The sequence below is a fragment of the Cyprinodon tularosa genome, unplaced genomic scaffold (genome assembly GCF_016077235.1).
Source record: "Cyprinodon tularosa strain WSP-4 unplaced genomic scaffold, ASM1607723v1 ctg877, whole genome shotgun sequence".
In the NCBI taxonomy this organism is placed as follows: domain Eukaryota; kingdom Metazoa; phylum Chordata; class Actinopteri; order Cyprinodontiformes; family Cyprinodontidae; genus Cyprinodon; species Cyprinodon tularosa.
The window spans coordinates 291774-318187 of record NW_024039648.1 but is presented as its reverse complement, the minus strand read 5'-3'; the positions used below and the strand labels follow the sequence as shown (position 1 = coordinate 318187).

General features: G+C 45.0%; 1 protein-coding gene across 1 annotated transcript; it reads right to left on the bottom strand.

Moving 5' to 3' along the window:
* Nucleotides 1-749: 749 nt before the first annotated feature.
* On the bottom strand, nt 750-24424 carry LOC119775547 (single-minded homolog 1-A-like). Its single transcript, XM_038273561.1, has 11 exons — nt 23834-24424; nt 21556-21635; nt 20231-20320; nt 20052-20160; nt 19881-19966; nt 15443-15642; nt 15226-15332; nt 14845-14992; nt 8667-8835; nt 3099-3495; nt 750-2966 (listed from the first exon to the last, which is right to left on the bottom strand). Exons 1-11 carry the CDS (start codon nt 24006-24008, stop codon nt 2263-2265), a joined length of 2265 nt encoding a protein of 754 aa, XP_038129489.1. The 5' UTR covers nt 24009-24424; the 3' UTR covers nt 750-2262.
* Between the last annotated feature and the right edge of the window lie 1990 nt (nt 24425-26414).

Genomic DNA, 26414 nt, shown 5'->3' with positions numbered 1-26414 from the left:
AAAATCACAAGCAAACATAAAACCAGACTACGACGGACCGAGCCGATTTAGCCTAAAAACCATCTGAATTACGTCTGGTGTTTGGGGGGGGGGGGGTTACGTCACAGTGCTGTGCAGAATGCTGCCACAATCCTCCAATCCTCCTAATGCTACGTTCAGATCGCACGCAGCAGGAGCAGCAAAAACGCGCGTGCTGCTTCATTTTTGATGCTTGTACAGGTTTAGTTCTGATGCGCGGCTGAAGCTGCGCGGTGGTAAAGTGGGTCTGATGCGCGGTGGGCGGAGCTACTCTATCCTTTCTCTGCCTGGAACAATGGCAGCTATATTAGCTGTGATCAGCGGGTAAAAAGTAGTTAGAATCTATGTTGAAGTGAGAAAGTCCTCCTGAAAACATGGTCTGTGCAGTCAGTTCATCCAGATTACCATCCTGCCTTCAAAGATTATTTCTCTGTGGGAGCCGCTCAGACCCCCACATACCGGCGCTGCGCTGTCACTGGGAATCCCCAGCAGCAGCTGCCTCAGGCCCGCTCGCCTCTCCAGGGTTTTCCCCTCCTGTTGGTGGCGGCTGGAAGTAGATGTTAGCGTTTTTCAGGTCTGTGCTACAAACTGCAGGCAGCAGGATAATAAAAGCCAACATATTCTGCCGGCAGGTTTTGACATTTGAAGTTAATTTAGGCGTTAATAAACTGTTTCAGAGGAGTGATCATAGCGCTCTGCATCAGCAGTGCTGCGTCTGACTCTGACTCCCAGATCAGCTTCTCTCATTGGTTGATGTGATGCGTCAAGCAGCTAAAGTTACATTTTCCAACTCCAGCAGCTGCTGCTTCTGAAGTGCATCACATACATCAGCTGCTCAGAAGCTGCTCAAAACGCTCTATGGGACCTTTTGTTGCTCCTTGATTCAACCATTGCCTCTGCATGTAAACCAGCTGCTTCTGCTGCCTCTGCAGCGTGCGGTCTGAACGTAGCATTAGACTCCCTCACAGGCCTCATTGCTTCAGCTGATTAGAAGGATGGATCCGGCACACAGTATCGTATTATGTCCCATGATTCAGTGCAGGTTGAAGCAGATTGGTCAAGCTCAGGAAACTAATTACAGGAAAATTAATTTCTTAATAAAAATCTAAATAATAATTTCTCTGACCTAAAATAAAGTTACATGAGGACACCGGATTATTGCGGAGCGGCGGTGGCACGGGTTAAAAGCATCACTATTGTATGAGACGGTCGCTGTCGTGGGTTCGATTCCTGGCTTGTTGACGCTTCTGCATGTCTCCTATTAGCTCTTTTTCAAATAAAAGACTCGTTAAAATGGTCTAGGCTCAGGAATTCAGCCATTTGATTAACAAATGCAGGGACTTTTATATGGATGGCGGTGACTCTTTACCTTCTTCATCCAGCCTTTCAAAGAGGATGAAGAAGATCTTAATATGATTCCTTTGACTGCATAGTAAAATGCTTTTAGGACAGGATTCTCACATGTTTAACATCACAGACTGTTCCTTCTCTGGTGTGTTTCAGGTGAAGCCGCGATCCACTCCTTCATTTCCTATATAAAACATAACAAGCTTCTAATTAGCATTTCCCTTTACCTGCATCTTACTGATGCACATTCAAAACAGGAGTGAAAGCTCCATCTAACAGATTATTGGTTGCTTCAGTACCAGAACAGGCCTGGTTTCTGGGTTTGAGCTTTTAATCAAATGGTGTCAGTGAAAAAGCTCTTTTCTTTAGACTGAAACGGTGCTGGCTGTCGCCTCAGTGATTAGCAGCGGTTCCCAGCCCTGCATGTTTTAGGTGAGTCTCTGTTCCAGCGCTCCTGATTATAAAAGGGCTCCTCCTCTGCAGAAGCCTGTTTATGATCGGATGTTTTCTGGTGTGATGCATCGAGCAGACAGCTAAAACCTGCAGGACAGGGTCCATGAGGAGCAGCGTTGGAAACCAGCGGATTACAGGAAGACGTGAGGATGAGAGGACGACTCTGAATGAGGAGAGCGACTCCTGTCTGGTCTCTCTAGGTCAGCGTTGGGATCAGATCCTGTCGTTCAGCAGAAATTACGGAGGTAAGCTGTAAGGATGTTGAATGATCTGCTCAGATTTCAGGCACTGGTGTTTTTTCACATTCCCACAGAAACAAAAATTATAATGGATGCCTGGTTTGTTGCTTCCTTACAGACTAAAAGAAGTCTCCCTTCGGCCACAGAGCCAGCTAGCTCAGGTGGCTTTGTGGCTCCGCCCCCCCCGGGCGGGGGTTATGGAGCGTTAGCTGCTGTTGCTGATAATGACCGAGGGGCCTTTATGTCCAGGGTTTTGTTCTCCTGGTGCGAGGAAGTGGTCGTAGTGGGTGGGTTCAGTGTTAACAGAGGAGCAACAGCCTCGCAGGTTCTCAGGGTCGTACAGGTGCTCCAGGGTGTAGCCCGTCAGGGAATACGCAGGATGTTTGTCTACATAGGAACGTGGATGGCTGTGGGAGGGGTAGAGTGCGGGGGCTTGAGTGGGGGAGGCTGAGCATGGTCCTAACCGACCCAAAGGGTGGTGCAACTGCAAGGAAAGGGGAGTCATGTTGGTCTGGAGGTAGTCTTTGGGCTTGTGCAAACGCTCGGCACCAGGGCTGCTAAGTCTGGACAGAGGGGTGGGGCTAGGATTAGGGCTGATCACTTGATTAAAGCTCCTGTACACCATAGTCTGTGGGGGCCCTTGAGAATACTCTGCAGTGAAGCATGAAGCAGCCGCCCTTTGCAGTCCGCTGGCAAGCCCTGGTGGTGTGTCTTCAAAGCCCTTTGCCAGCTGTGTTCGACTCTCCTCCTCCTTGATCATCTGCTGCGTGGCCCTGATCAGAGACTCGATCTTACTGGGTTCCTCAGGGCTGCAGGAGTAGCGATCTTCCCGATAGCGGTCCCCTGAGTCACTGGCCGAGCCACCATCTGGGGAGCTGACAATGCTGTCTTCCTCCCAGTGGGCTGCGCCTACAGAGGGAGCAACAACAGGACCATTAAAGAGAGAAACTGAATCCATATCACTGGAAGCAGCTTCTTCAAGAATCCACCTCCAAGTTACATTTGTGCAGCCAGGACACAGGCTGCGAGGTCAGTCCTCACCTTGCTCACTCAGGACTGTTGGGATGCGCCCAATGCTGCCGCTGTATCCATCGTGGCCGTCGAAGCAACCCTTAGCCAGCGGGACGAAGGGACGGGCCGAGGCGAACCACGTGTCCCTGCAGGCTGGAGGAGCGCCGACAAAGTATCTGCCTGCATCACATCGAGCCCTCTCACAGCTCTGCCCCTGACCGTGTGTGTGGAAATCTCTGACGCTGTGATGCTGCTCTTCAGACAAGCTGTGGCAGAGGTGGCGTGGATCAGAAAAGTTCCTGGAGATGCACGAGGCGTCCAAGCCTTCGCTGCGTTCCAGCTGAGGGGAAGCCGAGTCTGTGAGGGGACTGCTGCCCCACGGACTTTCCATGTCTGACTCTGACCGCTCTGCTTGGAAGCTGGGATACTGCAGCAGTGGGGAAGAAGAAGGCGAACGTTTAGGATGCTACATTAAGACACTAAACAAAAGCTGGTTGGGCTTATGCTTGCATTTGAATGTTAGCATTAGTAAAATTTTGGAGGTGAACAGTGAAAGAAGTTCAACAAGCGGCCATTCACCACTGTGAATCAGTATTAAAACTAAACACCAGGATTTTCAGCCCAACCCTGCCTCTACAGTATAGCCTGGAACTGATCAAGTTAGCAAAAGAACTCCCTGGAGTGTCAGTCGGGCATACCCTGTACGATACTTTCAAGTGAAATCGCAGAGTTCCAAAGTTCACAGCTCACAATGCTTGTTGTTCCACTCTAACACTCTGACGTGATCTACCTGCTCACACTTTACGTCCAAAAACCACACATTGGCTTCAGCGCCGAGAGATGGCTGGTCTGACTCTGCAATCTGGAACAAGAAGAAGAACTCCCTTGTTTGCACATGCTCAGTGCTCGAGGTTCTGGTAAATCGGCTCAAATGCTGAATCCCAAACAGCCTCCTAAGCACTAGTACTTGACTATCAAGTCTCACTCCCAATGAAGTGTCACTCGCTGCTGTGGAAGGTACCTTGATTGAAGGTGGGGGAGTGTAAACGAGAACGGGATGGCCTTTTCCCTCCAACAGAAAAGGAAAGCAGTCATTGCTATGGCAACACAGTGACTCCCTGTGTGTTGCTGTAGCTTAGTGGACATAAAATTTAACAATTGCCCCTGTCTAAAAACAAATGTATACGGTCAAATAAAACTATTTTTCAAAGAGGACCTTCCATTTGGGAATTAAATACGTTTTTTCATATTCGTAACTTGTTATTTTCTGTCAGTGTGATGAAGATGCAGCAAACCAGCGGAACTTCCATTTGGAAGAATGTTCTTCCTCTAGCATCAGGCCGCCGTTACACCTGCTGCCAAATTCCAGGGATCCTGCACTGATAGAGACTCGCTATTTAAGGGCTGAACGGTTCACTCGCTGGTACCCACTACATGGTTTGGGACGGCACTTAATGTGTTGGACCCTTCATGGGAAATAGACGGTTAGTGCTAAGGGTTAGTTTTTCGGGGCAGGTTTGGGATTGGGTAATAGATGCTGGTAGCTCTGCTTCAACAACAGGATTTACCCACCAACAACTCAGACGGCCGACGGAATTTCAAAGATGTTTGATTTTCTCCCAGCCTCATGATTCCTGATTGGAAGGTTGTGAGAGGCTGATTGCCCCTCGTTACCCCCCGTATATTACAGGACGCAGGATGAGGATGAAACTCAACCCAATCCACAAAAATTCTTGCACTGGAGAATCTGACCGAAAAGGAAAAAACTTGTACAGTGTACCCGGCAGTGGGTAAAGGAAGGTGACATCTGCACCCTGCTGGGACTAATTCAAATAAAGATGAAGTTAAATGTTTCTATAGATAATTATGATCTGAGAAAGAAAAAGACATTAAATAGGATCTTTTTGAAGGAAAAAGAGTCTCCTTTTTTTTTATCAAACACATTTAATAACGAGATGTTCGACAGCATAAGGCATACAGTTCCCAGGTATTAACTAGGACTCAGTGTAACAGCTGCTGGGGGCCAGAGCTCTTCTTGGTAGAGTTGATTTAATTAGCGCTTTCACATAAAGGAAACGTCCAACAAGGAAGAGTGTTTGGGTTTTTTGGAGAAACATTCCATCTAGTTCTAGCTAAATGACTTTGGGTAAAAATGTTGGGATATTCTGAACATAAAGAAGTGTGATAAACTTATTGGGACAGTGTTATAGTGACTCTAAGCCAGTCCTGAAGATCCTGGAGCTTTTAGACGTGTCTCTGCTTAAACAGCCTGAATCCAAAGAGCAGGTCATTAGCAGGACTCTGGAGGAGGGGGGGCTGCATACTGAGGAGCTCATTCCGCCAAACATTCAGACGTTGGTTTTTAGGCCACATCTGGTCGGTTCGTCATAGTCTGGATTTAGTCCAGATATAGTTGTTGAAAATTGGGCTGTTTGGTTCCGACTTTGTCCCACTTTAGTCCAATAATAGATGTTGAAAAGAATTTGCAAACTCAGTTTTCAATGATCTGAAAATTCACTTTTCAACCAAATGTAGACGTCATTTCAAATCATGTCTTTTCAACCAATTTTAGCTTGGGAGGTTGAAGCATCAGAGATGAATCCAAAGCTGCAGGACAACAGCGGCTACAGCGGAGGAAAAAGCTCTCTATGAGTTCAGACCATTCACCATTCCAGACCTTCAGGACCGGTTTACTACATCCCAGAGTTTCCTCAACCTTTTGTTGTCTAATTCTGCTGATTATCTAAAGTCTGTCGTTTAATTTACTCTGTAGATCATAGTTCTAGTAAACCGTATTTTCTTTAGTTTTGTGTTCTATTTCTCTCATGTTTTCCAGTTGCGTCTTTTAATGTGTTTCTTTATTAACTTATTTGATACGAATTTAATTTTCCTAAGATGGGTTGTGGTTACTTTTGTTCTTTTCTGGTTTTTGTTTCCTTGCCTCCGTCTGTTGTTTCTCATCAGTGTAAGTCCAGTTTCCTTCACAGCTGGTATTAATCAGCTACCTGCTCTCTACCCAGTAATCATCTCTCCAGCTCCAAATGTCTCCCAGTTCATCATCTCTCCATCAGGGCCTCCTGTTATTCCAAGAAATCTGTTTCCTTTTCTTTCTCGTGAGTTTTTCTCTTGGACTTTATTTTTTCTTGGTCTTCTTTCTTTCTTTAAGTGAAATAGTTTCTTTCCAGCCGCTGGTGTTCTGTCAGATGAGCATACCCCGTCAGACCAGCATACCCATAGTCAATACACATACGCACCAAGTCAGATGTGTGTTTATCCTTTGGTTTTTTACAAAAACTAGACTTTAAACTACCTCAACAGGCGTGTATCCCTTTAGTCATGTACAAAAAAAAAAATATATATATATATATATACATATATATATTTAAGATCAGATCACTATATTCTTCAAAAAACACCAAAAAGTAAGCAATTAAATTGCTTTTTTTTTTTTCATGACTAAACATGCCCGTTGAAGTAGTTTAAAGTTTATTTTTTGTACTAAACTAAAGGAATAAAAAGGTATTGGCTATGGATATGCTGCCCTGACTGGGTATGCTGCTCTGACTGAACACCAGCCTTCCACCTCTGCTAATTGATAATTGAACTCACTTTATTGATCTCACATTGGGAAATCTACCTCTGCATTTAACCCCTCCCCTTGGGGAGCAGTGGGTTGCCATTGTGCGGAACCTGGGGAGCAGTGTGGGGTCTTGAGCGGCAGTCTGTGGGAGTGGGGCTTGAACCAGAGCCTAGACCAGAATTTCCCCGTCTCACCCTGCAGGCTGTTCACTTAAAGGGATCCATGTTTTAAAACGCATATGAAGGTATTTGGTTTGGTTTCGTTAAGAAAGGTTTGGTTGTTCTTTCCTTCTCTGGTATTAAACACTTCAACTTGTGTAATCTTATATAAATATTTAGCTCACTGACCATTTTCTTAACTGATAATCTAAATATCTAGTTTTGAACTTCAAATTTTATAAATGAATTAATGACAATGAGAATAAATAAGTCCCCTTATTTTTGTCTTAAAACATGCTAAATAACCATAAATATAGCTCCTAATGTTTGACTGTTTAACTTTACAAACAGCCCCCCCTGTATATCTACTTTTTTATTTTGTATTTCCCATTGGGTTGAAGGTAATTTGGGCTTTATTAATTGAAAAACTATTCCTAACTGTAATATCCATTCATCATTTTCTTGATGATGGTTATTAACAGATTTAACTGTAACCAGATCTGAGCTTTAATCCTCCTCTCACCTGTTAAACACTCACTGTGTTCACAGAACAACACAGGACAGTCCCAAGGTTATCTGATTAAATATTAGAGAATATAAATGCATTGAAGGGCACAGCACAGATCAATCCTTGTTAGATGGAGTAGGGCTGTAACAAAATGATTTTACTAATCCATTATTCTATTAATCATTCTTAATACTAATCGAGAATTTGATTCTGTAGATTGTTTGCTTTATTAGATCAGCTTATTTCATGAGTAAAATTAGTACATGGAAAGATGCTAATAATGGAGTTATTTTATTGAATAGGAAAATAAAATTCTAGCATCACTTTATATTAAAAGCTTGGTCTTTCTGGTTGCTTTAACATTAATAGAAGCCTCCTCTGTAGGCTAGGCTAACGTTAGCATCAGCCGCCCATCCAGAGCCCAGTGAGTGATACAAAATGAAGCCTGGAGGCGAATAACTGGCTGGATGAGGAATTTCAGGAATTGCAGTTCTTGAATAACTCAATGAATCCTTAGGGCCCAAATGCAGAGAAATGAGAGGTTAGTACATCTCAGTCAGTGGCTGCTGGACAATAGGGGGCGCTAGAGTGCCGAACCACTCATCTAATGACACTGATTAAGGCATAAAGAAAAAAAAAAACTAATAAAAATGTAATAAAAAAAATCAAAATATTTCGAAACATGTTTATATATTTTCTGGCTGCACGGTGGGGCAGTGGGCAATACTGCTGCCTTGCAGCAACAAGGTTCCGGGTTCAATTCCCGGGCCGGAAATTGAACTCCTTAACCAGAATGATTGAAAGCTCCTTATAAGGAGCTAATCTGGTTCAGTGGTTCTCCAGGGATTAACAAGGGTTCATCTAAAGATGTTTTTAGAACTAATTGGTGACCTTTGGTTTATATCTACAAAGAGTTAGAGATTCTAAGTAGAGTTATACGTTTTTTTTTTGCTGTTTTTTTTAGCTTGATTTTTGTTGCTTAAATAATGATAAATATGTATAAAACGTATGAAAGCATCACTGTCCCTGTTTCCTGTTTAATGTTCATGATATGTAATTATTTTCATCTACGAGCTGAAAATGCCCCCAGATTAGATCGCAGAAATTTGGTCACCTTACTTTATGGCCTAGAAAAAATCCCCACTGTGCTGAAAAAAGAGGAAAGTGGTTTTAGGATGGTGGAGATTAAGCTGCTGAACAGAGCAAAGTATTCTTGGGTTTATTAAGTCCCAGTTTTTATACCGTAGTGCTTGCACTCTGAAACGGCTCGTTAGCTACGTCCCCTTTAGCTTCTGCTCACTTCTCTGCACCACAGCCTGCAAGAATCTGGAGCGCGCTGCTGGAATCCTCACCTGTGTGTACGGCGAAGGCCTGGATTTGGTCTTGAGCCGCATCGCTCTGCTCTTCAGGGCTTTGCAGTTCTCAGAATGGCTGCTGGCGGCGCTATTGCTGCTGAAGGGGAAGGCGGCCTTGGGGGTAGCCTGATCCAGAGAAAGCTGCAAACCTTTACATTCAGTTTCCCTGAAAAAGAAGCAGAAATGATCCGATCAGCGAGATGAAGATGGAACCCAGCGCCGTCGGCTCTTCGTTAGGGGCCGCAAACAGTTCAGACACCTTAGTGTTTATTTTTCTTTTAAGGTGAAGAAAATCACCACCATCTGTTTGGAAATGAGAGCTTAATCAGGGAGCTTAGCGGAGCAGCATGTGGAGGGCTGTGTCTGAGTGTGAGGATGAGCACGGCTGGCGGGAGGAGCTGGGGTGTGTTAAGAAGGCGGTAACGGCTGTTTGGAAGCTTGTTTTACCAGAAGGATTGCAGGAAGGCCCTTAACAAACACTCCACAGAGGAAAAGCTGTCCTGTCAAACACACGCGGAGATTAAAGGCTGTGTCTGGCTAAACCAGGCCCACAGGAAAATGTTTGGGCATCTCGCTGCTGGGAAATGGGAATTGATTTCTTGCCTGAGTGTTTTCACCGTCCAAGATGAATCGGGTTTGAGGCAACAGAAAAAACCTGGAGGTTTACTAGAGACAAATAGTGATCCAAGCTGCATCTTAGTCTCAGTGTCTCTGCACACAAACACTCATTTACAAGCCGAAGCGATTCAGAGATTATCTTCCCCTCGGTTTGAAGAGCGCTGGTATTTACCACATGCTTAATTCAGCAGAGCGCACAAATCCGTTCTGTGCTTTAGCTCCACTGTATTTATGGTTTTATTCTGCAAATGTTTCTGGTTGTTAAGGTTATTATCAACAAAAGGAGAAAATGTCTCAGCAACGACTTGCAGTATTCCTGGAGTTCACAGAAAAACAAAGCAGGTTCCCAGAATGACAGGATGAACTCTCTGATTGGTTCTTAGTCCGTTTCAGTTCATTGATTCATTAAAGCTGATCAAACACTCTGATTTATGCTCAATCATTCGTATTAATCTCCCTGTTTGGTGCAACATCAGATAACTCTGTCATGTAGCCATGCCCTCGTCTCTGGATGTTCAGGTTCTCAGTGGGGCCAACAGGGGGTGGCCACTGGGGTGGCCATGGCCACCCTGTGCATTGCCCTAGCCACCCCACTGGCCACCCTACTGGCCACCCCACCGGCCACCCCAATGGCCACCCAATCGGCCACCCTACTGGCCACCCCACTGGCCACCCCAATGGCCACCCTACCGGCCACCCAATCGGCCACCCCACCAGCCACCCCAATGGCCACCCTACCGGCCACCAGTGGGACCAATAGGGGGTGGCCAGTGGGGTGGCCATGGCCACCCTGTGCATTGCCCTAGCCACCCCACCGGCCACCCTACTGGCCACCCAATCGGCCACCCCACCGGCCACCCCACTGGCCACCCAATCAGCCACCCTACCGGCCACCCCACTGGCCACCCAATCGGCCACCCCACCGGCCACCCCAATGGCCACCCAATTGGCCACCCTACCGGCCACCCAAATGGCCACCCAATCGGCCACCCAATCGGCCACCCCACCGGCCACCCAATCGGCCACCCTACCGGCCACCCAAACGGCCACCCAATCGGCCACCCCACCGGCCACCCAATCGGCCACCCTACCGGCCACCCCAATGGCCACCCAATCGGCCACCCTACCGGCCACCCCAATGGCCACCCAATCGGCCACCCTACCGGCCGCCCCACCGGCCACCCCAATGGCCACCCAATCGGCCACCCTACTGGCCACCCCACTGGCCACCCCAATGGCCACCCTACCGGCCACCCAATCGGCCACCCCACCAGCCACCCCAATGGCCACCCTACCGGCCACCAGTGGGACCAATAGGGGGTGGCCAGTGGGGTGGCCATGGCCACCCTGTGCATTGCCCTAGCCACCCCACCGGCCACCCTACTGGCCACCCAATCGGCCACCCCACCGGCCACCCCACTGGCCACCCAATCAGCCACCCTACCGGCCACCCCACTGGCCACCCAATCGGCCACCCCACCGGCCACCCCAATGGCCACCCAATTGGCCACCCTACCGGCCACCCAAATGGCCACCCAATCGGCCACCCAATCGGCCACCCCACCGGCCACCCAATCGGCCACCCTACCGGCCACCCAAACGGCCACCCAATCGGCCACCCAATCGGCCACCCTACCGGCCACCCCAATGGCCACCCAATCGGCCACCCTACCGGCCACCCCAATGGCCACCCAATCGGCCACCCTACCGGCCACCCCAATGGCCACCCCACCGGCCACCCAATCGGCCACCCTACCGGCAACCCCAATGGCCACCCAATCGGCCACCCTACCGGCCACCCCAATGGCCACCCAATCGGCCACCCTACCGGCCGCCCCACCGGACACCCCAATGGCCACCCAATCGGCCACCCCACCGGCCACCCCAATGGCCACCCAATCGCCCACCCTACCGGCCACCCCACTGGCCACCCCAATGGCCACCCAATCGGCCACCCCACCGGCCACCCCAATGGCCACCCAATCGGCCACCCCACCGGCCACCCCAATGGCCACCCAATCGGCCACCCTACCGGCCACCCCAATGGCCACCCTACCGGCCACCCCAATGGCCACCCAATCGGCCACCCTACCGGCCGCCCCACCGGACACCCCAATGGCCACCCAATCGGCCACCCCACCGGCCACCCCAATGGCCACCCAATCGGCCACCCCACCGGCCACCCCAATGGCCACCCAATCGGCCACCCTACCGGCCACCCCAATGGCCACCCAATCGGCCACCCTACCGGCCGCCCCACCGGACACCCCAATGGCCACCCAATCGGCCACCCCACCGGCCACCCCAATGGCCACCCAATCGGCCACCCCACCGGCCACCCCAATGGCCACCCAATCGGCCACCCTACCGGCCACCCCAATGGCCACCCAATCGGCCACCCTACCGGCCCCCCCACAGGCCACCCCACTGGCCACCCAATCGGCCACCCCACCGGCCACCCCAATGGCCACCCAATCGGCCACCCCACCGGCCACCCCACTGGCCACCCCAATGGCCACCCCAATGGCCACCCAATCTGCCACCTAATCGGCCACCCCACCGGCCACCCTACCGGCCACGCCACCGGCCACCCCACCGGCCACCCCAATGGCCACCCAATCGGCCACCCCACCGGCCACCCTACCGGCCACCCCACTGGCCACCCCACCGGCCACCCCACCGGCCACCCCAATGGCCACCCAATCGGCCACCCCACCGGCCACCCTACTGGCTACCCCACTGGCCACCCAACTGGCCACCCTACCGGCCACCCTACCGGCCACCCCACCGGCCACCCCACCGGCCACCCCAATGGCCACCCTACCGGCCACCCCAATGGCCACCCCACCGGCCACCCCAATGGCCACCCTACTGGCCACCCCACTGGCCACCCCACCGGCCACCCCACTGGCCACCCCACCGGCCACCCCAATGGCCACCCAATCGGCCACCCCAATGGCCACCCCACCGGCCACCCCAATGGCCACCCTACTGGCCACCCCACCGGCCACCCTACTGGCCACCCCACCGGCCACCCTACTGGCCACCCCACAGGCCACCCCAATCGGCCACCCCACTGAATCCAGCTCCTGGTTCCTTCCTATTAGTCACAGCCAGCGATGGGCGGAGTTCTCAATAGTAATACTATTGATATTGTAAAATTTTACTCAACTACAAGTAAAAGGTACTCAGTCAAACATCTACTTAACTTAGAGTTTTGAAGTACTCACTTTTGAAAATACTCAGTAGTCAATAATACCAATAATATTTTCTAATATCAGAACATTTCTGTATTATTTTCAGAGTAATTAAAAGAACCTGTAACTTTCAGAAAGTGTGTTGGCCACAGGTGGCAGCATCGTTAGAAAACTCTGTGATACCAGAAGCACAAAAAGCCAGAAAAATGTAAAATATTGAGAAAATCTCAACAGATTGGTTCAGCTTGGTTCTGAAGTAGCTGTAACGGATCTAAACTCCTGCTAATGAAAACAGAGAATCAGAATAATCCGATCTAATCTAATCAGTTTGAATCAAACACGATACTGAGATTATTAATCTGTTCTGAAGGACTGATTGTTAAGTTTAATTTCACCTGGTTATGAACAAACTGAAAGCTGTTAGTCTAGAGGGATTAATGAGGGGAATTTAAGATTGCTGTCTATCTGTTTGTTGTCTTTCTACATTTAATCCAACATGTTAAACAGGAAGTAGAATTTTGTGATACAGCTTAAAAAAGAATCCTGATATCAACCTTTCAGCTTAGCTCTAATGATAGACTGAGAAAGGAAATCCTTCCCTCTGCCTACATCCCCCAGAATGCCCTGCTGTTCTGGATCAGAACTCAAGACTACAGAACGTTTCGTTGGATCTGTTTCTGCAGATATGGATCATGGAGGCCACAGCAGATCTGAGAACATGGCTCTAGGATGAGAAGCTCTCAGAGCTGAACACACAGTAGGAGTTCACATGCAGGTGAGGTGGCCCCTTCACCTGCATTATCCAGCCCTGTACACACCTGGACCACTGTGCAAATTAGCTCTGCCCCAGATAGCGCCGCCTCCTGCCAGGCTTTATCATCTCTTCTATGTTTTATGCAAAGAGAGGAAAGGAATAAAATGGAGCAGTGGAGGTTTTCAGTGCAGAAGCCTCTGATGTTTGATGGGAAGGAAGCAGGGATCAATCCTAAATATTCATTAACTATAACGTATCAATTAAACAACCATAAACACAAAGCTGTTAGCATCTGATAGAGGATTCAGATGTGCCAAGCTCTTCTCTGCCTCTCAATGCTGCTTAATGGACGGTTTTATGGGCTTCGTTCATCTGTGTGCTCTGCTCTTCATCAGGGAGCCATGAAATAATAGAATAACAGAACATAAAACAGCAGACTGCATGCAGACAGCCCAGGTTACTGCTCTATTTTACAATCTGATGTAGAAAACAGTGCCAGATAAACCCCCCTTCTGTCTGCAGCTTCTGCGCTCATATTTACATTCTGCATCTGGAGCTGGCAGCAGAACAAAGCTGCCACACGAAGTGAACGCCAGCAAAGGAGCATGCACAGCAAACTTCCTAACAAAGGCAGCAGCCTGAGATAGGACAGGAATGTCTGCAGCCCGGGAACGCCGGGAGCAGCGACCAATCAGACGGGTTCTTTGTTTCAGGTAGTGTTAGTCTTCAGAAAGAGAAACAATCACATTAATGTGACCGGAAAAGGCTTTTTCACGGTAAACTGTAGAGTACTGTCATTTTTAATTCCATTCTATTCAGTTTATTTCTATAGCGCCAATTTACATTACATGTCATCTCAGGTCACTTTATAGATCCAGATCATCCAGTCAGATTGATTCAAAGTTTTCTATCTAAGGAAAACCAGCTGATTGCATCGACTCATTGACTCTTCAGCAATCCCTCACACTAAGCATGCTTGTAGCGACAGTGGAGAGGAAAAACTCCCTTTGAACAGGAAGAAACCTCCAGCAGAACCAGGCTCAGTGTGAGCGGCCATCTGCTGAGGCCCACTGGGGTTCAAGGAGACAGAAGCAGACATAGAAAAAGAAGCATAGATACAAAAGGCAACTGTAAAAGGAACCAGAACTGTATTTAACAACAGTAAGACACTAAATTTCTCCCTCCAGGCCTTGAAGTCGCGGTAAAACGCTCCAAGTGGGTTAGTCCACACACAGTAGAAAGATTTCCAGCTAGCAGCAGATCCATGCAGGTGGGTAGAAGTAAGCTTTTCATACAAAGGTTAAAGTCCTGCAACAATGGACTCTGGGCAAGCAAGCTTCCAAAAACTGAAACCCTAGGGTACAACATCTACAAGCTTAATTTAATGCAAAAGAAAAAATAAAATTGCAACTTCTACTAAAAATAATCACAATTTAGATTGTTGGTAAAATGGTCCAGCCTCCTCACACTCAAGCCAATAACATCTAAAGGTTTACCTTCTTACTTTCAAAAATAAAATGCATTAAATCTATAATTTAAAGTCCTATTGGGGGGAAATAAACGAGCAGAAGTACGATTGGCTCCGGGAGCCGGAGCCCAGACTTACGTGAGCACATAGTTGACGCTGACGATGCAGTGCGGTCGCGACGAGCGGCTGTTGTGCACGATAGTCGCATAACTCTGAACCCAGACCCAGCCACCTTGTTTGGCCAAGAAACGGTAGTACCTGGTGGTGACCTGACCTTTGACCAGCACTGCAGGGACAAGAGGAGGGAGTCAGCCATGAGGGCCATCAAAGACACAGACTGAACTGACTGGACATGTTGGAGAAGTCAGACACAACATAAACAGAAAGAAACAACAGATCCGGATTATTTCTGTAGCAGATTTTAAAATTACCTGCAGCACTATTGCTAAGCTGCAACGCATTTTACCTCCACGGAAAAAAAACCCATTTGTACTAGAAGTGAAATCCAAACTTACTTACACAAATGATGCGCGCAGCGCAGGTGGAAGGAGTCACAGCTGTGGACGTGATGGTAGAGAGTCTGCTCTATGAGATCCTGAGGCTCATAACCTGTTAGCTCTGCAACCCTGAGGAAGACACCCAGCAACAGGGATGAAGGCCCCCAGCGTGGCCACACTGCTGTCACCATCACACTCCAACAGATATCAGTCAGGTGGCTCGGACACTCAGAACGTACCGAGAGTCGAGGAAGATGAGCTTCATGTCCAGGCTGGCTCTGAACATGAACATGTTGCTGTGCAGCTTGATCTCTGTCACGGCGCTGGGAGGCAGCGAGTGGCCGACGGCCACCAGGCCGATGTTCTGGTAGCAGCCGTCAAACGGAGACATGTCCAGGCTGTACTGACGGACCTTCAGGTAGCCGCTGCAGTGGATCACCTGGACCCAAAGAGGCAACCACAGTCAGACCGGAGGAAGTGAAGAGGAGCACCACTCTGGCAATGAGCGAGACTTTGACAATAACCAGAGACATGTTGGACAGGACGTCCTCGCAAATGGATCAAAAGCCACGATGAGGAAACTCTAGCCCATTTAAATGGGCAGAGGTTCTGCTGCATCGTCAGCCTTTAACATTAACTTTGAGAATTAAAAAAATACATCATAGGGTCCTCAAATTCTGCTCCTTTATTACTTTCTGTAATAGAGGAGCAGGTTTAGGTAAACTGACCTTATAACACAGCTGAACTAGGTTAAAGTATGAACTTTGTACTAAAGTAATGAGCAGGGATGAAAGTTATGGAGTTTTATCCAAACTTGATCATATCGATCGACTGCAGTTTGAAAAGTGTCCATTTTCTTGTATTAAGAGGCTCCTCCCATTAACATAAAGGCTAAATGTTTTCAAACAATATGATAGGTTTAAAAAAACAAAAGTACATCATTATATTTTAAGCACATATGATAGCAGCCATATTAAAAACTGACTGAATAAATAAGTTTTTATCTTTTTTACACATTATAACACCTTTTTAATCAAACTGGATCAGCTGATCAGGAAGGCCAGCTGTGATTGGATGCCCTCTGGACTCAGTGCAGGAGGTGGGAAACAGACGGATCCTAACTAAATGAACATCCCCCCCCATGCTGGTTCAGCTGGTGCTGAACTGGACAGCTCCTTCAGTGACAGACTGCTGCACCTTAAATGCACCAGGGAGCGTTATCACAGATCCTTCCTCCCAGCTGCTGGAAGACTCTAGAACCACCACTGTTCCCAACAACCTCAATCAGTTCTTCCATTCATGCTGATTCTGCTCAGTTTCTACCTTAGTCAGTTAAATAACCTGCTGCTGTCATTCTGCACATCTCTGATGTTGCTGCTAGTTTTCAAATTACTGTAAAAATGTCCATAGCTGCATATTGGTTATTTATTCTCCAGGTGATCAGTTTTATATTGTTAAAACACTTTACAGTACAGTATATTTGTTACTTTATTCATTCTGTCACATATTTAGTTATTTCAATACAATTTTTCTCAGGTCCACATTTGTGTGACCATTTTTTCTATAATCTTTTTTCTGCTGTAAACAGCAGAATTTCCCCATTGTGGCATAATAAAGAGATTTTCTATTCTATTCTATTATTTATAAGACGTAACAAATGAGGAAGCTATTAGTTTACTGAAAAATAAAAAATTTAAATATGTGAAGCATGACTGATTTCCAATGAGCAGACATAGAGCTATCATTAATAGATAGGGTATGTGGCTCTGACATCCTGTCAGACTATTTCCTTTGTTTCAGTGAAGTGGATGCTAACTGTGAGCTAGCTCTCTGTTTTAGCCTGATCCACCAATCAGAGCTGGAAGTACGACGGCGTATAAGGGCCATTAAAATACAAAAAAAATAATTGGATTTTAAATTTTTTAGTTGTGGCATATTTACTAGAATAATCATGCAAATTTACGAGAATATAAACATCCAAATTTAGAAGGAATAAAGTAGAAGATGCACAGAATAAATGGGCAAATTTACAAAAACAAAAGATGTAAATTTACGAGATTATAAACAGATTTATTGTATAATTAATTTTTACTTTATAATCCTCCATGAGGTAATTTTACCGTCTCATTCCATCACTAAAGCCCCAATTAATGCTGCATGTACTTTATGTAGCGTTCTTTAATGTGTGTTATAATCCCACATTGTTCTGCAAATGTGCATGTTAAGATCTTAAAAATTTGTTACTTTTGTCTCCTAAATTTGCATCCTTTTTTTCTTCTTAATTTGCTATTTTTTCTCTATTTTTTATGTTTTAATTTCGTAAATTTGCGTGTTTATTCTCATAAATGTGCCACCTCAAACTCAGAAATTTAAATTCTATATTTTTTTTTTGTATGGCCCTAATACGCCGTCGCAGGAAAGAGACTTTGTTCTGTTAGCAGAGCTTTTAAACAGGCGGTTCTGGTTCTGGATTAGAACTCGGACCGGATTCTGGATCCATTCATGGGCTGCGTCCGAACGTCCGCTCTAACCCCTCCATAACCTAGAGCTCTGTCTCGTGGTCACGCCATTTTATATGAATGTCAGAAAGTAGTGGACTCACAATTCCCCACAATGCACCTTGGAAAGTAGTGATCATTTATGGTCACTAGACGAGCAGATATATCCCAGAATCCTTTGCAAAAGCTCTTCTTTGCAAAGCATCATGGGATTTGTTTTGGGGTAAGAGAAAACAAAGATGGCGCAGGCAGCGAGTAGGAAGCTGGAGTCCAGTGACCAACGGAAAATAGTGCTCATCTGTCTGGTGAGTTTAACGCTCAGTTAACTGACTTCACTATTAAGTCCACTACATAGTGACGGAGGGGTCAGGGGTCAGAGCGGACGTTTGGAGTCAGCCATGTTTCTACCCATACCTCCACTGTCCCTGCATGATCGGTACCATCAGCTCATTTGTGCAACCAGATGTGAATCCATGTTGCCATAAATAATGTAAAATGACTTATTTCTATCGCAAAATCCCTAAAGAATTCAGAAAAAAATGTTTTACGACTTTTTGTGAGAAAATCTGATGCTTTTTACATTTTCTCCGTCAAACAGCTTCTCTGACGACATCATCGGACATACTCAGAGCAAAATATGATTGAACCATGTTTGTCTCCATTTTAGTTGTTTCTTCTTTTAGATTACGCACAAAAGGAAAACATACATCTCAAAAAGACTAGATTTACGTTTAAATCCAAAGCCGAAAAAGTTATCTCCAGGAAGTAGCGTAGGTCCCATTTCCTGAACAGATTTCTCAGGAACTATTTTATCAACCTTTAACACATTATAGTTTAGTACGCTAACTAGAGGAGGGAAAAAACGGAATATTTTTTAAAAAATAAAAAGGAGGTCGACCCGGATGTATATCTGGGTGCGATGTTACAGATGGTGCTTCCGGGACGGATTGGGCGACAACCACTCTACCGTTATTTCTCCTTCAAATACTTGTGAGGCTCTGCCTAAGAATGAGCAGTGGCGCCTGCTAGTGGATGGCGGTAACAATACAGCACTGAAAGAAGCTCCCTCCAAACTAACATTATCATTTAACTGGATGATAATACAACATTAATTGATAATTAATCGCAAATTAATTATCTGTTTACATCCCAAGGCGATTGTTGGCCCAGTGTTTCGGGCAGTGAGCTTTTGCTCTGAGAAAGTTGCAAGAACCCGATTCGATCTCCACAGACTGCCACTCTGGGTCCCTGAGCAAGACCCTTAACCCCACACTGCTCCCTGGGCGCCGCACCATGGCAGCCCACTGCCCCCCAAGGGGAGGGGTTAAATGCAGAGAGGGAATTTCTCTATTGTGAGACAATAAAGGGATTTACATCTGAATACAGTAAAATATGGAAACACTGAATAGAAACAGAAATGATGGAACTATTTTGTGGTTTAGAAGTCGTAAAGTTTGGTAACGCTTTTTACTAGTGGGTCTTAGATGAGAAGAAATTAGGTAAATATGGCTAAAAAAAACAGATATACTATCTGAGAGAGAAGTTAAGATGAGGGAGATTTTTTTTTAAAGCTCCTAGCGCCAAATCTAGAGACTTTTTTCTGCTGCTGGAGACTTTGGAGACAACATCTAAAAGCAGCGAACTCTGCTCTCCAGAGCGAGTAGATTGGTAACCCCGCCTCCTGCTCTCCTCTATCTTGTCTGCTGTCATGATTCATGCAGCTATTATTTCATCCAAATGAAAAATGGAGAACAGAGAAGCAGATCATGGCTTGTCTACAGTGAAAAGAAGGACTGGGTTATTTACTTTGGCCTTTTTGGAAACACAGGAAGGAGCAATCAGCTAAGTGAGCTTAGTGCTTGGAAAAAATCTTTCATTCCTTTAGAGACAGCATGAAAAGTCAGCTGAGTACAAAACATAGAGAGGAAAACAAGAAGAAAAGGGACAAGAAGAGAGGGACACAACCTAGAACAGATAATGGATGTCTATTCTATTAACATTTCTCTATCTGGAGAATGGGGCTGTTTTATGTGCTGTCTTCTCCATTCAGAGGGCCCCCTTGCCTGTCTTTGCGTAGGGCCCCACATTCCCTAACTCCGGCCCTGCCTCCAGGCTGCTGGTTCTATAAGGGATGAGACCAGAGCTGATCTATGATGGGCTGAGCAGGGGTCTGCCGTACCTTGTAGCCTCCACAGGTGAGACCGGCGTTCCTTTTAGCCAGGACACATTTCATCCTCAGGAAGAAGGAGCGCTCCATCTCAAACTCTGCAAAGATAGGCGTAAACTGTGGAGCCATTGATGCTGACAGCCAGCCGTGCGTCTAGATCACAGCAGCTGCAGCAGGGATTACCTTGGAGGAAATGGGAATGGTAGGGCTGGTGGGCCGTGAGCACGGCCGTCATTTCATCGTGGTCGGCCGGATGAATGTATTCATAAATGCTGTTTCCCGTCAGCTCCACCTGTTGAAGGGAAGATGGAGCTCAGAGCTGGGATGTGATTGGCTGACGCGTGACGCTTCTAGGAACTGACCTGTGACAGGCCCAGGTGAACGGACGCCGTCTCCGATATGTACATGATCTTCCCATCAGGAGCCACCACAAAAACGAATCCATCTAAAGTCTGGAAGACAGAAAATAAAATAAAAAGACCTCTGGGAAATAAAATAAGAGTTTTTTTATTGAATAGGAGCAGCTGATGCAGCAGAAGGACGAGCAGCTTTACAGCTGCCAGAAGAATGAGGCATTAAACTCAAAAGGAAGCTGGATTAAATCTATAATTATCTAAATATTATCATTAACATTGCTGAGAAAAATAAGGCAACTGCTTTTGCCATTTATTTAATTATATTTAATTAGTTTAACACAAGTTTTTAATTTCCTACTCTGCTAACATGTAAAAATTGTATTAAAGTAACTAAATATAATTAAGTAAATGCCAAAAACGGTTATATTATTTTGTTATATTATTTTTTTCAGTGGTGAATTATGTAATAATAATAAGAAGGACAGAGTGTTGATTATTGGTAAATATTAAACAGTAATTAATACTAAAAATGCAGCTTTTTAACACCGAGATTTTATTTTATATGAAGTGTAAAAAGGAAAATTTAATTTAATTTTCATTTTTTTTTATTTTTTTTTTATATGTCTATGAAGCAGAGCGCCGTTCTTTGTTTGAGGATAAACCCTGAGTGTCTTCTTCCTTCTACTCCAGCTTTTATTTCAGAGAACATTAGAACTTTTAATCAGCGTAACGTTAAAAATGCCTCAGAATGAATTGATTTCTCATTTTATTTTATTCACCATCTGGAGGCTCAGTCAGAAACACAGATACCATTCAGATTGAGTTTTTACTAGATTATTTGGAATTATGCCGGAATTTCTAAAAATGAAGCAAATAATATAATAGACCTTAAACTGTTGCAGGAATCAATAAAAATGCTGAATCTGTGATTCTGATTCGTTTCTATGTTGTTTTGCAGCTGCTAACTTATAGATTTATGCAACATTAATGTTTAGTTATGTGTGAAAATATTCTCCCTGGATAGAAATGCTTGTCTAGCGAACTGTGAGTCTGAGCCGTCAGCAGCGAAGCTCTGCCTCAGGTGTGAATGTAGGATTGATCAGTGTGAGCAGAAGCTGCTTTTCTACAGAGCCGCTCCATTGTGCTGCTGCTGGGGGGGTGGGGGGGTCTGTGCGTGACCAGGAATGTGTTCAACTCATTTCACTCTCAAAGCAAGGAGAATGAAGGCAGCAGGAGGCAGATGGTGGCGGCTGCTGAGCTGCACTCTCTCACAGCTCTGCTCAACAACAACAATAATACAGTTTTTATTTTTATTTTTTATTTTAGTCTACCTGTAGGAGATGGGAGCCTAATTCCTGGCTGACACCATCCACAGAGCTGCGACTCACATGACCCCAGGATTCACCGAGGCCTGCAGGGACAGAAGTTCACCATTAATACAGAGAAGAGGAGAGAAATCTGTGATAAAAACATTCAGCAGGAAGGAGATGAAGCTAAAGCTGCCATTAGAAATCAGACGATTGTAGAAAACAGGTCAGTATGAGAAACTGCAGAAAACACGGATTAAATTATAACAATCAGAAAAAAATGAAGGTATGATTTTATATTTAGGATATTTGCTCAATGATGGTTCAGAATAAATTAAATAACCAAGAATCTCAGAAGCAGTTCGGCCTGAAAGGACTGAAGCTTTTCTGCTGCAGCAGCAATGAGATGCAAACCTGCTCTGCAGAGAAAACACTGGAGCCCACTGGACCACCAGAACCACAGAACCAGAGAACAAGAACCAGAACCGTAGAACCAGAACCATAGAACCAGAGAACAAGAACCAGAACCGTAGAACCAGAACCACAGAACCAGAGAACAAGAACCAGAACCATAGAACCAGAACCGTAGAACCAGAACCATAGAACAAGAACCAGAATAAAAATACAGGAGCAGAACAAAACGAAACAAATACACATTAAGGTTTTAATAAAACAGGTCATCAGGATTAATATGATTATTATTAATTATAATAATAATAAAAATAATAATAATAATATTAATAATAATAAAATAATAATAACAATAACAGCAATAATAACAACAATTATAATAAACAGTAATAATAATAATAATAATAATTCCTGTAAAAACCCAGATTTATTACCTTTATGGTTTTATTTAACATCCATAGAAAAAACAACAAAACTTTAAACAATAAAAAAAGGCAAAAAAATGGCGACGGGAAATTATAGAAAATAATTATTCGGGTTAAAAAAAAAAAATTTTATCGCTTGATTTTAAATAAAGATATTAAAATACAGGAAATAAACTAAAAGGATAAGAAAGAAAAGAGGAAAGCTTTTAAAATAAAATTAACGAATTATTATTTATAAGAAGAGAAAGAAGAATAATAATGATAATTATGAAGCAGATAAATAAAAGATTAATTTTTAACCCGCCGATAGAAACCAGCTGGATTCAATAGAATAAAGGTTTTAGTGGAAAAGTTTCCGATTTGAAACCTAAATGCTGAGAAATAATAATAATAATTCTAACAATTGAAATCGAACTTCTAATCCAATTATTGAACCAAAATCCAACAAACAATAATTTGATTATTTCAGGCGAATTAAAGCGACACGTCTGCTTTAATTGAAATGATTAAAAACATTAAAATAGAAAAGAAAGAAAGAAAGAAAGAAAGAAAGAAAGAAAGAAAGAAAGAAAGAAAGAAAGAAAGAAAGAAAGAACTGTTCTTCCTCCCTGCTGATGATGATGATCCTCTGAGGCGCTAAACCCGCAGATAATCCCGCAATAATCCAGAGGCCGATGGTGAGGCTGATGTTCCTCTCATGTTTCTGTTATTTTATCTGATCGCAGCTTTAATAAATAGAACATGTATGAGAGCATCTATGTTCTATTTTCTATGCATCCTGCAGACACCGTGGATCAGCGTGGATTTAATCCTCAGCAGGAGTCACGGTGGTGTTTCCTCATCTACACTGAATAAAATAAAATAATCCCACCGCATTCAGCATTTCCTTTATTTCCTTCATCATATATAGTTCTTTAACATCATAGTTTTAATGTTCTGTCCTGCTAACATGAAACTATGGTGTTAAATTAACTAAATATAAGGAAAGAATGAAGGAAATGCTGAACGCGGCGGGATTATTATTTTATTCAGTCTTTCTGTCGCTGCTGTTCCGTGGATCTGCAGAAGTCACGAAGGACGGATTCTCGCTCTGCCGCCACGCAGATCCCGCATGCGGGGCCCGAGGAGGAGCCGCCTTCGGCCCTGATGCGTGATTTCTGCTGCTGCTCATCCATGCGTGGGTTCAGGAAACTGTTGTTTATTTAAATCCAAAATTAGGAGGTTTAAAAAAGGGTAAAATATTTGATTTGATCCTCAGAATAAAGCAGAATTTAATTAAAAGGAGAAAAAAGAATGAATCTTTATCTCTGAGAAAAGGAACTGAATTTATTTTCATTCTAACAATAAAAGCGCCTGGAAATAATTGAATGATGAATAAATAAATTAATTTTAGATGTTTATCAGCGCCATAATCCAGGCCTTAGAAGAGCAGCTTTCCACGCGTGGCGGTCAGCAGGTGTGTTTACCTGCAGGGAGGACGCTCCTCATCCTCAGGTAGCTGCTGGTCAGGCGGATGATGGAGGCTTTGTCCAGCTGGGAGGTGATGGCGGAGGGCAGCGGCAGCAGCTTGGCCAGCTCATAAAACTCACTGTTCTCCTTCTCCCGGCGCGTGCGCGCCGCGTTCTTTGATTTCTCCTTCATGATGCCGTCCGCTCCGGTCCGGGTCCGGGTCCGCTCCGGTCCGGGTCCGGTTCTGGGTCGGTGTGCGCTCACAGCGCGTGCAGATCTCCCATGTCCTGCTCGGGAAGCGGCGCGCGCGCTCGGCCTAAACTCCGCAGCGGGCGCGCGGACACCTCCTCATGTCCACAGGTGTTGGGCTCCTTCTGGACCCGCTGGGTCCTGGACTTAATGCGGGCCTGTGAGCCGTTCAGGGATCCATCAGCGGCAGGAAGGCCTGAAGGAAGCAGGTCCAGAGCTGCAGGCCGATGGAGGCTCAAACCAAACCTGCTTCTACTGGACCCGCTGGGCTCCGAGCAGAACCTCCAACCGGTACCAGAGTCCCTGAGCGCCCATCCTCTGGGTCCCTGAGACCAGCAGCCGCTTCTTCTGCTGCCCAGCGGGAGACACGCCCACCGAGAACAGCTCTGCTGCTATTGGACGGCCGCTAGCGCGGAGTGGAATCCCATTGGTCGGTGAGAGAAAGGAGCGGAGCGCAACGGAAGCTGATTGGTCAGGAGAAATATTCACCTCCTGCTCCAAAGTGAGGAAGACCTCCCTCCTCTTCTTCCTTTGGAAGAAAACCGTACGTAGAAATCTTTTATTTTTTATTCATTCGATTTTACTTTGTTTTATTTTATTTTTTATTAATAATCAATAAATTCACTGGAAAAAATTTCAACCATTTATGGCATTTACTTAATCATATTTAGTTACTTTAACACCATTGTTTTATATCCTACCCTGCCGACATGAAACAATGGTGTTAAAGTAAATAAATATGATTAAATGCTAAAAATAGTTGCATTATTATTTTTCATTGATGACCTTAATAATCTATCTGATCTTTTTTATAGGAAGCATAAACATAGAGCCCATTATTTGGTTTTAGCTATGAAGTATTTATTGTTAATCTGTGTGATTGAAAAAGCACAAAGAGTCTTTTAATGCATCATTTAATAATTATTTTAGTTTATTCTAATCTAAAGGATTATTATACTTTAGTTTTTTTTTATTAAACAATAATTGTTCAGATGATCCTCATATTTTCTACACACTGAACTTTAAGGAAAGTGTTTTTATTTTTTCCAATTACTGACCGCTGATGACGTCACAGTCTCGCACCGTTGCGCTCTTTGATTAATGTGCGCATGCGCATCAGGGCTCCCCATGATTGGATCCAGATGTTCTGTTCAGCTTGACATGAGGAATTCCTCCAGCTCGGTTCTATTAACGGCATAAATTCATTAAATCCGGAGGATTGTTTTATTTGTCTTCTAATTATTTTAATAGCAGACTGGATCCGGACAGGGCGGTAGGGGCCCAGCCAGGCCCTCAGGGGCCCCAAACTGGGTTTGTATCTATGAAAAATCTAATGTTGTAGCTGCTAATATTAGACCAACCAGTAGCCTTCCTGTTCATCCTGAGGTTTTATTCTCTCCATCTTCACAGCTGATTTCATTTCATTTGTGTTTTTTATTTTAAATGTTTAAAATGTTATCGTTGATAGTTCCTGATGCTGCATCAGATCCTCACAGCCGCCCTGCAGCGTTAATCTGACTGAAGAAATTTAAAACCTGGTACTATTGAGTTCAGTGATACCAATGTTTTATTTTTTATTCACCATAAATAACAGTTTAAAATGAAAATAAAAAAATAAAAATAAATAAAAAGTCTCCTTAATTTTCAAATCCTGACCACCGCTGGAGGATCAACGCAGCTCTGTTACTCAGAGACGGTTTGGATCAGAAAATAAACTAAGATGTGCTTCAGGAATCCAACCATTTGATTTTTTTAAAAATTGCATCTTAATTTTTTTTTTACGATTGCAGCCTTGCAGCAACAAGGTTCTGGGTTCGATTCCCGGCCTGCATGGAGTTTGCATGTTCTCCCTGAGCACGCCTGGGTTCTCTCCAGGTACTCCAGCTTCCTCCCACAGTCCAAAAACATGACTGTTAGGTTGATTAGCTTCTCTAGACTCTCCTTAGGTGTGAATGGTTGTTTGTCTCTGTGTTTCCCTGTGATGGACTGGCGACCTGTCCAGAGTGGACCCTGCCTCTCGCCCACTGACAGCTGGAGATAGACACCAGCACCCCTCGCCACCCCAATTGGGACAAGCGTGTCAGATAATGGATGGATTTTATTAGTTTTGTGTTTTCACAAACAGAAGAAAAATGAAAATTCCACACTGTGTTGCCTATCATCTTCATGATACTGGGAAATGGAGCAGGATCAAACAAAAACAGGAAGCCGCCGGATAATGTCATTCACCTTAAATCATGTCTTCAGTGGCCGGCAAACATATTTAAACATATTTAAAGCCTGACATCAACTCAATCATATTTAGCCGGGTGATCAAAGAAAGAAAAATGATGCATAGGAATGGAAAAG

Coding starts and splice junctions, on each gene's coding strand:
- LOC119775547 (XM_038273561.1), bottom strand. CDS start 24,008: ATGAAGGAGAAATCAAAGAACGCGGCGCGCACGCGCCGGGAGAAGGAG. Junction 21,636..23,833: donor GAGGAGCGTCCTCCCTGCAG/GTAAACACACCT, acceptor CTGTCCCTGCAG/GCCTCGGTGAATCCTGGGGT. Junction 3,496..8,666: donor GGCCTTCGCCGTACACACAG/GTGAGGATTCCA, acceptor CCACTGCTGCAG/TATCCCAGCTTCCAAGCAGA.